Source organism: Coregonus lavaretus, assembly GCF_964263955.1.
Source record: "Coregonus lavaretus genome assembly, contig: HAP1_SCAFFOLD_4954, whole genome shotgun sequence".
NCBI lineage: Eukaryota > Metazoa > Chordata > Actinopteri > Salmoniformes > Salmonidae > Coregonus > Coregonus lavaretus.
The window spans coordinates 25,001-37,596 of record NW_028160308.1 but is presented as its reverse complement, the minus strand read 5'-3'; the positions used below and the strand labels follow the sequence as shown (position 1 = coordinate 37,596).

Below are 12,596 nucleotides of genomic sequence, written 5' to 3'. Positions count from 1 at the left end.
GCCATATCATATTTCACACTTGTTTCACAACCAGTCTTACAAGGCCATTATAAAGCAAAAAAAAAAAAACGTTCTTCAAACTGACTTATTCATAAAATAGCACCGAAGCACCCATAATATCCTGTTCGTCGCTGTTGACTCGCCTTGCTTTGCTTTTGAAGTATCTCTACTGTACTTGCCAAATAGTGCTCCCTATATTCTCTATTGCGCATGACTGTATGGCTGAATATGAAGTAGAAGCCTCCTGTTTTTCTCCGAGCTAGAGTCCAACCCCCCCGAATCAACCTCTGAAAAACAAAAACGCGGAGCCATTAAATGTAAAATTGGGGCAGGTAAGATGTTAAAACATATATTTATAACGGTCAATTTCTTGTTATACGGTGGAATCGCTCAGCGGAGAGGTGTACAAATGTATTTTTAGCCCACGGAAGCAAGCGGGGGACTGCAGATGGGGCTTTGGAACCGTTTCCGCACGCTCGGGACACGACTAGGCCCACTGACCCACATTCGAGAGAGAGAGAGAGAGAGAGCTGTGTGTGTGTGTGTGTGTGTGTGTGTGTGTGTGTGTGTGTGTGTGTGTGTGTGTTTGTGAGAGTGTGTGGGCGAGCGAGCGTGTGAATGTGTGCTACTGTATGTGTGTGCGTCTGCCCGTGAAATGTTTTTTTGCATCGCTATCTCCTCGCTATCTAATTGATGTTCCAGTTTTCGAGCAAATTGTAACAATTTCGAACGTAGATCGCTACATTGTTGAAGATGAGCTGCTATGCTAGCTTTTGCTACATTGTGTCAATGTCAATAGTTGCGTGACAGCTTGGCTGGACTCGAGCACCCGCCAGCTTTTGATATCTGTCAGCTATGTCGCTCTTGGTGATTGATTGAGCCTTCGTAGAATTGCATTCAACATTTTGGAAGTCAGTTGGAATGGATTCCCGTCGTCGGAATTCTAAGAAAATGGTCCGGTATGTTACCTGGTCAGTTTTTTTCTGCAGCTATGGTTGGGAGGATATCTTTTTTTCGGTTGTATAACGCGAACACCTGTGGCTTTTTTTTTTGTTGCTATCCAACATCCACCGCAGGTAGCCGTTTCTGGGGCTTATACTAGCGAATTACACGTCATTTATAACGATCTTTGCAGATGTATTATTGGATGCATCATTGCCCAGTGTATGAATCACTAAATTGTCTGTCACTCCCAAACGGAAGACAACTGCATTGGTATCAATTTAATTTTTAAATGTATCAACTTAAATGACCCTGTATATGTTAAGGAACACCTAACTTTACAAGACACACTGCTCATTTCGACATCAGCAGCAATGACAAATTGCATGGGTACATCACGAGGTTCGGGTAAGATCTTTCAGATACAAAAGCCCATCTAACTGGAATAATGTACCTATAGAAATCAGGGCATTAAAATCACAGTAAATTTAAGAAAGTCCTTTAAGAACAAATTCTTATTTACAATGACGGCCTACACCGGACGACGCTGGGCCAATTGTGCGCCGCCCTATGGGACTCCCAATCACGGACGGTTGTGATACATTACGTTTTAGTCATTTAGCAGAGCGATTTACAGGAGCAATTAGGGCACATCGACAGATTGTTCACCTAGTCGGCTCGGGGATTTGAACCAGCGACCTTTCGGTTACTGGCACAACACTCTTACCCACTAAGCTACCTGACGCCCTGGAATCGAACCAGGGGGTCTGTAGTGACGCCTCAAGCACTGAGAAGCAGTGCCTTAGACCGCTGCGCCTTAAGAACAAACTGTTTGTGTTCTTAGCTAATAGAAACATCACCATGTGAAAATATTTGTAAATATGTATATATTATAGGTAGTGTGAATTATAGGTAGGGTGAATTGTATACTGAAGAGAAATATAAACGCAACATGAAACAATTTCAGAGATTTTACTGAGTTACAGTTCATATAAGGAAACCAGTCAATTGAAATAAATAAATTAGGCCCTAATCTATGGATTTCACCACTGGGAATACAGATATGCATCTGTTGGTCACAGATACCTTAAAGACTTGATCAGAAAACCAGTCAGTATCTGGTGTGACCTCCATTTGACTCAACATTTATGTCTGGTGAGTATGCAGTCCATGGAAGAACTGGGACATTTTCAGCTTCCAGGAATTGTGTACAGATCCTTGCGACACGGGGCCGTGCATTATCATGCTGAAACATGAGGTGATGGCGGCGGATGAATAGCACGACAATGGGCCTCAGGATCTCGTTACGGTATCTCTGTGCATTCGAATTGCCATCGATTAAAATGCGATTGTGTTCGGTGTCCGTAGCTTATGCCTGCCCATACCATAACCCCACCGCCACCATGGGGCACTCTGTTCACAACAGCAAACCCTGGCAAAGGAGAAATGCTCACTAACTGGGATGTAAACAAATTAGTGCACAACATTTGAGAGAAATAAGCTTTTTGTGCTTATGGAACATTTCTGGGATCTTTTATTTCAGCTCACGAAACATGGGACCAACACTTCACATGTTGCGTTTTATATTTTTGTTCAGTGTAGTATAACGCTATATTACAGACTCTTGTTCCAGTGCTAACACTTGATTTTAGTTCATCAAGGGCTGATTTGATTAATATCTGAGTCAGGTGGATAGCCGTGTGCTGCTGGGGTTGCCCATGTCTCTGTAGCAGGAGATTCCGTTTCACCCTAGATACTATGAAATGTCTGATGTATGTTTTTAGCATTATGTGTGCCATTAAATGTGTGCTTGTTTCCTCGGCTAGCGTTCACAAAGCACATTTCTAATAAAATACAAATGTATTTTTTATAAAGCCCGTTTTTCATCAGCTATTGTGACAAAGTGTTTTACAGATACCCAGCCTAAAACCCACATTTAAACAAAAATATGTCTGTCATAAATGTCCAATGTGATCTCCCTGGTAGAATAAAGGGTTCATATTTATAATAACATTCATGAATAAGCCATTATAAACATGCTTATGATTTGTAATGTTATAATGTTTATAAATGCATGAATGCTTTAAATGCTTGGATGGATTCTAAAGTTTATTATAATGTCCAAGCCAGAACGGCCCAAAGGGCCAGTAGCCTATCTCCTGTTTCTGTAGTGAGACAGCCTGATGTACAGTACACCCCCTGGACAGGACACTAGTCTATCTCCTGTTTCTGTAGTGAGACAGCTTGATGTACAGGACACCCCCTGGACAGGACACTAGTCTATCTCCTGTTTCTGTAGTGAGACAGCTTGATGTACCAGTACACCCCCTGGACAGGACACTAGTCTATCTCCTGTTTCTGTAGTGAGACAGCTTGATGTACCAGTACACCCCCTGGACAGGACACTAGTCTATCTCCTGTTTCTGTAGTGAGACAGCTTGATGTACAGGACACCCCCTGGACAGGACACTAGTCTATCTCCTGTTTCTGTAGTGACAGCTTGATGTACAGTACATCCCCTGGACAGGACACTAGTCTATCTCCTGTTTCTGTAGTGAGACAGCTTGATGTACAGGACACCCCCTGGACAGGACACTAGTCTATCTCCTGTTTCTGTAGTGAGACAGCTTGATGTACAGGACACCCCCTGGACAGGACACTAGTCTATCTCCTGTTTCTGTAGTGAGACAGCTTGATGTACCAGTACACCCCCTGGACAGGACACTAGTCTATCTCCTGTTTCTGTAGTGAGACAGCTTGATGTACCAGTACACCCCCTGGACAGGACACTAGTCTATCTCCTGTTTCTGTAGTGAGACAGCTTGATGTACAGTACACCCCCTGGACAGGACACTAGTCTATCTCCTGTTTCTGTAGTGAGACAGCTTGATGTACAGGACACCCCCTGGACAGGACACTAGTCTATCTCCTGTTTCTGTAGTGAGACAGCTTGATGTACAGGTTCACCCCCTGGACAGGACTCTAGTCTATCTCCTGTTTCTGTAGTGAGACAGCTTGATGTACCAGTACACCCCCTGGACAGGACACTAGTCTATCTCCTGTTTCTGTAGTGAGACAGCTTGATGTACAGTACACCCCCTGGACAGGACACTAGTCTATCTCCTGTTTCTGTAGTGAGACAGCTTGATGTACCAGTACACCCCCTGGACAGGACACTAGTCTATCTCCTGTTTCTGTAGTGAGACAGCTTGATGTACAGTACACCCCCTGGACAGGACACTAGTCTATCTCCTCTTTCTGTAGTGAGACAGCTTGATGTACCAGTACACCCCCTGGACAGGATGCTAGTCTATTGCAGGGCCAATCCATCTACTTAATGCTAAGTGCCAAGCAGAGAGGCAACAGGTCCCATTTTTACAGTCTTTGGTTTAACTGGACCGAAACCCCAACCTTCCAATCTCAGAAGGCTGGTCTCTGACCACAAGGGAACTGAGTTGGTTGTGATGCTTATAAATCTTTATAAATGTGAAAATAGAGATGTTACTTGTGGTGATTGTATTGCATAGATTAATGTTTGAGGCCTAAATGGTCAGGAATTGTAATATTTATAATATTATGTTTATAACTGTTAAAATAGAGAAGTTAAACGTGACAACTGTATTTGTGTGCTGCAGGGTGAAGTGATGGCCATGTTGGGCCCCATCCAGAGATGATAGCGGTGACCTCAGATTCACCTTTAACTCCTGACCCCCACCACAACCCCTGAGAACGAGCTGAAACTGATCACACACAGGCTGCAGTGGGGTGAGTGAGTGAGTGAGGGAGGGAGGGAGGGAGTGAGGGAGGGAGGGAGGGAGGGAGGGAGGGAGGGAGCATTTGATGTGCTTCAATAGGAGTTGTATTGTTTGTTACATTCTTAGAAAAAAGGGTTATTCGGCTGTCCCCATAGGAGAACCCATTTTGGTTCCAGGTAGAACTCTTTTGGGTTCCATGTAGAACCCTCTGTCGTAGCCGGCCGCGACCGGGAGACCCATGGGGCGGCGCACAATTGGCCCAGCGTCGTCCAGGGTAGGGGAGGGAATTTCCGGAAGGGATGTAGCTCAGTTGGTAGAGCATGGCGTTTGCAATGCCAGGGTTGTGGGTTTGTTTCCCACGGGGGGCCACGGGGGGCCAGTATAAAAAAAAAGTAAAAATAAATAAATATATATATATATATATATATACAGTGGGGAAAAAAAGTATTTAGTCAGCCACCAATTGTGCAAGTTCTCCCACTTAAAAAGATGAGAGAGGTCTGTAATTTTCATCATAGGTACACGTCAACTATGACAGACAAATTGAGAATTCTTTTTCCAGAAAATCACATTGTAGGATTTTTAATGAATTTATTTGCAAATTATGGTGGAAAATAAGTATTTGGTCAATAACAAAAGTTTCTCAATACTTTGTTATACAGTGATCCCTCGCCACTTCGCGGTTCACTTATCGCGGATTCGCTATTTCGCGGATTTTCATAATGCATTTTTTTTTTTTGGTGCATTGTGCTCTGCATTCTGATTCGCTAAAAACTCACTCCCGCTTCTTGTATCAAAACATGCTACGAATTGTGCTATCATTTTGTCGTCTCGTGCAGTTATGTGTACGTACATAAAACAGCTTGGCAAATTTACATTAAGTTGGCCAAATTATCTTGTAATTTCGAACATCTCCTAAACCCATAATGTCGACGAAACGGCCTGGACCGACAAAAGCACCTGCGGATGGGCCCAAACGGCGGAAGATGCTACCTATCTCAGATAAAGTTAAACTTCTGGACATGCTAAGGGAAGGTAAATGACAAAGCCACAAAGCGACGATGAAAGAGAAGAGGGAGAAGAGGACACGAGAGATGAGGAGGAAGGACTAACGCTTGGTCGCTTAGCAACCATGGTGCGAATGGCCACTGAACTTAAGCGAGTAGCTGAGGAATGGGACCCTTTGATGAGCCGTTCATTACAGTTCTCCAACGTAATCGATGGTGGCATGTCGGTGTACAAGGATCTTTTTGCAAAGAAGAAAAAAGAGCGACAACAGCTGCCTATCACTATGTTCTTCTCCCGAACAAACACACCTGCACCGCGGGCTTCAGAAGAAGAGAACACTGCAGAGCGCAGTCAGGATGCAGCGGCCCAGTCTGAAGAGCAGTGAAACGGCCTACACGTGAGTCACTGTATTTGTATACATGTAATAGTTGCTAATTGTAAAAAAAAAAAGTTTTCTATTTCGCGGATTTCACTTATCGCGGGTCATTTTCGGAACGTAACCCCCGCGATAAACGAGGGATTACTGTATACCCTTTGTTGGCAATGACACAGGTCAAACGTTTTCTGTAAGTCTTCACAAGGTTTTCACATACTGTTGCTGGTATTTTGGCCCATTCCTCCATGCAGATCTCCTCTAGAGCAGTGATGTTTTGGGGCTGTCGCTGGGCAACACAGACTTTCAACTCCCTCCAAAGATTTTCTATGTGGTTGAGATCTGGAGACTGGCTAGGCCACTCCAGGACCTTGAAATGCTTCTTACGAAGCCACTCCTTCGTTGCCCGGGCGGTGTGTTTGGGATCATTGTGATGCTGAAAGACCCAGCCACGTTTCATCTTCAATGCCCTTGCTGATGGAAGGAGGTTTTCACTCAAAATCTCACGATACATGGCCCCATTCATTCTTTCCTTTACACGGATCAGTCGTCCTGATCCCTTTGCAGAAAAACAGCCCCAAAGCATGATGTTTCCACCCCCATGCTTCACAGTAGGTATGGTGTTCTTTGGATGCAACTCAGCATTCTTTGTCCTCCAAACACGACGAGTTGAGTTTTTACCAAAAAGTTATATTTTGGTTTCATCTGACCATATGACATTCTCCCAATCCTCTTCTGGATCATCCAAATGCACTCTAGCAAACTTCAGACGGGCCTGGACATGTACTGGCTTAAGCAGGGGGACACGTCTGGCACTGCAGGATTTGAGTCCCTGGCGGCGTAGTGTGTTACTGATGGTAGGCTTTGTTACTTTGGTCCCAGCTCTCTGCAGGTCATTCACTAGGTCCCCCCGTGTGGTTCTGGGATTTTTGCTCACCGTTCTTGTGATCATTTTGACCCCACGGGGTGAGATCTTGCGTGGAGCCCCAGATCGAGGGAGATTATCAGTGGTCTTGTATGTCTTCCATTTCCTAATAATTGCTCCCACAGTTGATTTCTTCAAACCAAGCTGCTTACCTATTGCAGATTCAGTCTTCCCAGCCTGGTGCAGGTCTACAATTTTGTTTCTGGTGTCCTTTGACAGCTCTTTGGTCTTGGCCATAGTGGAGTTTGGAGTGTGACTGTTTGAGGTTGTGGACAGGTGTCTTTTATACTGATAACAAGTTCAAACAGGTGCCATTAATACAGGTAACGAGTGGAGGACAGAGGAGCCTCTTAAAGAAGAAGTTACAGGTCTGTGAGAGCCAGAAATCTTGCTTGTTTGTTATTGACCAAATACTTATTTTCCACCATAATTTGCAAATAAATTCATAAAACATCCTACAATGTGATTTTCTGGATTTATTTTTCTCATTTTGTCTGTTATAGTTGACGTGTACCTATGATGAAAATTACAGGCCTCTCTCATCTTTTTAAGTGGGAAAACTTGCACAATTGGTGGCTGACTAAATACTTTTCCCCCACTGTATAGACAGGTGTGTGCCTTTCCAAATCATGTCCAATAAATTGAATTTACCACAGGTGGACTCCAATGAAGTGATGGATGGATGATGTGGTTATTTACTGTGTGTGTGTAGTGTGTTATGGAAGGATGATGTGGTTATTTACTGTGTGTGTGTAGTGTGTTATGGAAGGATGATGTGGTTATTTACTGTGTGTGTGTAGTGTGTTATGGAAGGATGATGTGGTTATTTACTGTGTGTGTGTAGTGTGTTATGGATGGATGATGTGGTTATTTACTGTGTGTGTGTAGTGTGTTATGGAAGGATGATGTGGTTATTTACTGTGTGTGTGTAGTGTGTTATGGAAGGATGATGTGGTTATTTACTGTGTGTGTGTAGTGTGTTATGGAAGGATGATGTGGTTATTTACTGTGTGTGTGTGTAGTGTGTTATGGAAGGATGATGTGGTTATTTACTGTGTGTGTGTAGTGTGTTATGGAAGGATGATGTGGTTATTTACTGTGTGTGTGTAGTGTGTTATGGATGGATGATGTGGTTATTTACTGTGTGTGTGTAGTGTGTTATGGAAGGATGATGTGGTTATTTACTGTGTGTGTGTAGTGTGTTATGGAAGGATGATGTGGTTATTTACTGTGTGTGTGTAGTGTGTTATGGAAGGATGATGTGGTTATTTACTGTGTGTGTGTGTAGTGTGTTATGGAAGGATGATGTGGTTATTTACTGTGTGTGTGTAGTGTGTTATGGAAGGATGATGTGGTTATTTACTGTGTGTGTGTAGTGTGTTATGGAAGGATGATGTGGTTATTTACTGTGTGTGTGTAGTGTGTTATGGAAGGATGATGTGGTTATTTACTGTGTGTGTGTAGTGTGTTATGGAAGGATGATGTGTGTGTTAATTCACTGTTCTCTCTGATCCTTCCAGGTCCTCTTCCAAATGACTACCTCACGCCTAAAGACTGTTTCACTGCAGCCACAGTCCTGAACAACAGCCAGTCATGACATCAAGCATAGGGTAGGTTATAACACACACACATCCCTACTTTAATACGCATTCAGAAATACTTGCCATTACTCCCACCCACTGACACAGATACCTCTCTCTCGCTCTGTCTCCCTCTCTCCCTCTCTCTCTCTCTGTCTCTCTCTCTCTCTCTGTCTCTCTCTCTCTCTCTCTCTCTCTCTCTCTGTCTCTCTCTCTCTCTCCCTCTCTCCCTCTCTCTCTCTTTGTCTCTCTCTCTCTCTCTCTCTCTCTCTCTCTCTCTCTCTCTCTCTCTCTCTCTCTCTCTCTCTCTCTCTCTCTCTCTCTCTCTCTCTGTCTCTCTCTGTCTCTCTCTCTATCTCTCTCTCTCTCTCTGTGTCTCTCTCTCTCTCTCTCTCTGTCTCTCTCTCTCTCTCTGTGTCTCTCTCTCTCTCTGTGTGTGTGTGTCTCTCTCTCTCTCTGTGTGTCTCTCTCTCTCTCTCTGTGTGTGTGTCTCTCTCTCTCTCTGTGTGTCTCTCTCTCTCTCTGTGTGTGTCTCTGTGTCTCTCTCTCTCTCTCTCTCTCTGTCTCTCTCTCTCTCTCTCTCTCTCTCTCTCTGTGTCTCTCTCTCTCTCTCTCTCTGTGTCTCTCTCTCTCTCTCTCTCTCTCTCTGTGTCTCTGTCTCTCTCTCTCTGTCTCTTTCTCTCTCTCTCTCTCTCTCTCTCTCTCTAATTCAATTTAAGGGCTTTATTGGCATGGGAAACATACATTGCCAAAGCAAGTGAAATAGATAATAAAATATTAACAGTAAACATTACACTCAGAAGTTTCAAAAGAATAAAGACATTTCAAATGTCATATTATGTATATATACAGTGTTGTAACAATGTGCAAATAGTTAAAGTACAAAAGGGAAAATAAATAAACATAAATATGGGTTGTATTTACAATGTTGTTTGTTCTTCACTGGTTGCCCTTTTCTTGTGGCAACAGGTCACACATATTGCTGCTGTGATGGCACACTGTGGTATTTCACACAGTAGATACGGATTGGATTTGTTTTCGAATTCTTTGTGGATCTGTGTAATCTGAGGGAAATATGTGTCTCTAATATGGTCATACATTTGGCAGGAGGTTAGGAAGTGCAGCTCAGTTTCCACCTCATTTTGTGGGCAGTGTGCACATAGCCTATCTTCTCTTGAGAGCCAGGTCTGCCTTCGTTGGCCTTTCTCAATAGCAAGGCTATGCTCTCTGAGTTTGGGTCAGTCACAGTGGTCAGGTATTCTGCCACTGTGTACTCTCTGTTTAGGGCGAAATAGCATTCTAGTTTGCTCTGTTTCTTTGTTAATTCTTTCCAATGTGTCAAGTAATTATCTTTTTGTTTTCTCATGATTTGGTTGGGTCTAATTATTGCTGTCCTGGGGCTCTTTGGGGTCTGTTTGTGTCTGTGAACAGAGCCCCAGGACCAGCTTACTTAGGGGACTTCTCCAAGTTCATCTCTCTGTAGGTGATGGCTTTGTTATGGAAGGTTTGGGAATCGCTTCCTTTTAGGTGGTTGTAGAATTTAACGTCTCTTTTCTGGATTTTGATAATTAGCGGGTATCGGCCTAATTCTGCTCTGCATGCATTATTTGGTGTTTTACGTTGTACACGGAGGATATTTTTGCAGAATTCTGCATGCAGAGTCTCAATTTGGTGTTTGTCCCATTTTGTGAATTCTTGGTTGGTGAGCGGACCCCAGACCTCACAACCATAAAGGGCAATGGGTTCTATAACTGATTCAAGTATTTTGAGCCAGATCCTAATTGGTATGTCTCTCAGATCGTTCACAGCTTTGTGGAAGTTACCTGTGGCACTGATGTTTAGGCCGAGGTATCGTTCGTTTTTTGTGTGCTCTAGGGCAACGGTGTCTAGATGGAATTTGTATTTGTGGTCCTGGCAACTGGACCTTTTTTGGAACACCATTATTTTTGTCTTACTGAGATTTACTGTCAGGGCCCAGGTCTGACAGAATATGTGCAGAAGATCTAGGTGCTGCTGTAGGCCTTCCTTGGTTGGTGACAGAAGCACCAGATCATGAGCAAACAGTAGACATTTGACTTCAGATTCTAGTAGGGTGAAGCCAGGTGCTGCAGACTGTTCTAGTGCCCTCGCCAAATTGTTGATATATATATGTTGCAGAGGGTGGCGCTTAAGTTGCATCCCTGTCTCACCCCACAGCGCTGTAGAAGAAATGTGTGTTTGTGTACATGGATTTTATAATGTCGTATGTTTTTCCCCCAACCCCACTTTCCATCAATTTGTATAGCAGACCCTCATGCCAAATTGAGTCAAAAGCTTTTTATCAATTTGTTTGTCAATTAAGGTGTGCAGGGTGAATACGTGGTCTGTCGTACGGTAATTTGGTATAAAGCCAATTTGACATTTGCTCAGTACATTGTTTTCACTGAGGAAATGTACGAGTCTGCTGTTAATGATAATGCAGAGGATTATCCCAAGGTTGCTGTTGACGCATATCCCACAGTAGTTATTGGGGTCAAATTTGGCTCCACTTTTGTGGATTGGGGTGATCAGTCCTTGTTCCAAATATTAGGGAAGATGCCAGAGCTAAGGATGATGTTAAAGAGTTTAGGTATAGCCAATTGGAATTTGTGGTCTGTATATTTTATCATTTCATTGGGGATACCATCAACACCACAGGCCTTTTTGGGTTGGAGGGTTTGTATTTTGTCCTGTAGTTCATTCAATGTAATTGGAGAATCCAGTGGTTTCTGGTAGTTTTAATAGTTGGTTCTAAGATTTGTATTTTATAATGGATATGTTTTTGCTGTTTGTTTGTTATAGGGCCAAAAAGATTAGAGAAGTGGTTTATTCTCTCTCTCTCTCTCTCTCTCTCTCTCTCTCTCTCTCTCTCCCTCTCTCTCTCTCTCTCTCTCTCCCCCCCCCTCTCTCTCTCTCTCTCTCTCTCTCTCTCTCTCTCTCTCTCTCTCTCTCTCTTCCAATCTCTCTGTCTGTCTCTCACTCTCTCTTTCTCTCTCATTGTTAAATATTATAATAATGATAACTATTTTCATATAATTATTGTTATTACAATGTAATAATGTTATTATTGCTATGATGTTGCCTCTTCCTTTCTCAGGGATGATTCTAGCGTCTTCGATGGGTTGATGGAAGAAGATGAGAAGGACAGAGCAAAACGGTGACATCACTACCATGACCTCCATATCACAACTGCCATCACCACCATGACCTCATATAACAACTACCATCACTACCATGACCTCATATAACAACTACCATCACTACCATGACCTCCATATCACAACTACCATCACTACCATGACCTCCATATCACAACTACCATCACCACCATGACCTCCATATCACAACTACCATCACTACCATGACCTCCATATCACAACTACCATCACCACCATGACCTCCATATCACAACTACCATCACTACCATGACCTCATATCACAACTACCATCACCACCATGACCTCCATATCACAACTACCATCACTACCATGACCTCCATATCACAACTACCATCACTACCATGACCTCCATATCACAACTACCATCACTACCATGACCTCATATCACAACTACCATCACCACCATGACCTCATATAACAACTACCATCACTACCATGACCTCCATATCACAACTACCATCACTACCATGACCTCATATCACAACTACCATCACCACCATTACCTCATATAACAACTACCATCACTACCATGACCTCCATATCACAACTACCATCACTACCATGACCTCCATATCACAACTACCATCACCACCATTACCTCATATCACAACTACCATCACTACCATGACCTCATCACAACAACCATCACTACCATGACCTCCATATCACAACTACCATCACTACCATGACCTCCATATCACAACTACCATCACCACCATGACCTCCATATCACAACTACCATCACTGCCATGACCTCCATATCACAACTACCATCACTACCATGACCTCCATATCACAACTACCATCACCACCATG

The 12,596-nt window shown here is 43.3% G+C and overlaps 1 protein-coding gene across 1 annotated transcript in view; it reads left to right on the top strand.

Annotated features, from left to right (window-relative positions):
* Positions 1 to 246: 246 nt before the first annotated feature.
* LOC311121931 (circadian locomoter output cycles protein kaput-like) overlaps positions 247 to 12,596 on the top strand; it is a gene marked incomplete at its 3' end in the record, with an annotated part of 37,074 nt that continues 24,724 nt past the window's right edge. Inside the window, exons 1-4 of the mRNA XM_084196361.1 lie at positions 247 to 332; positions 4,578 to 4,707; positions 8,524 to 8,613; positions 11,699 to 11,758. Coding sequence (XP_084052487.1) covers positions 8,597 to 8,613; positions 11,699 to 11,758 — 77 coding nt within the window. The remainder of the gene's footprint in view (positions 333 to 4,577; positions 4,708 to 8,523; positions 8,614 to 11,698; positions 11,759 to 12,596) is intronic.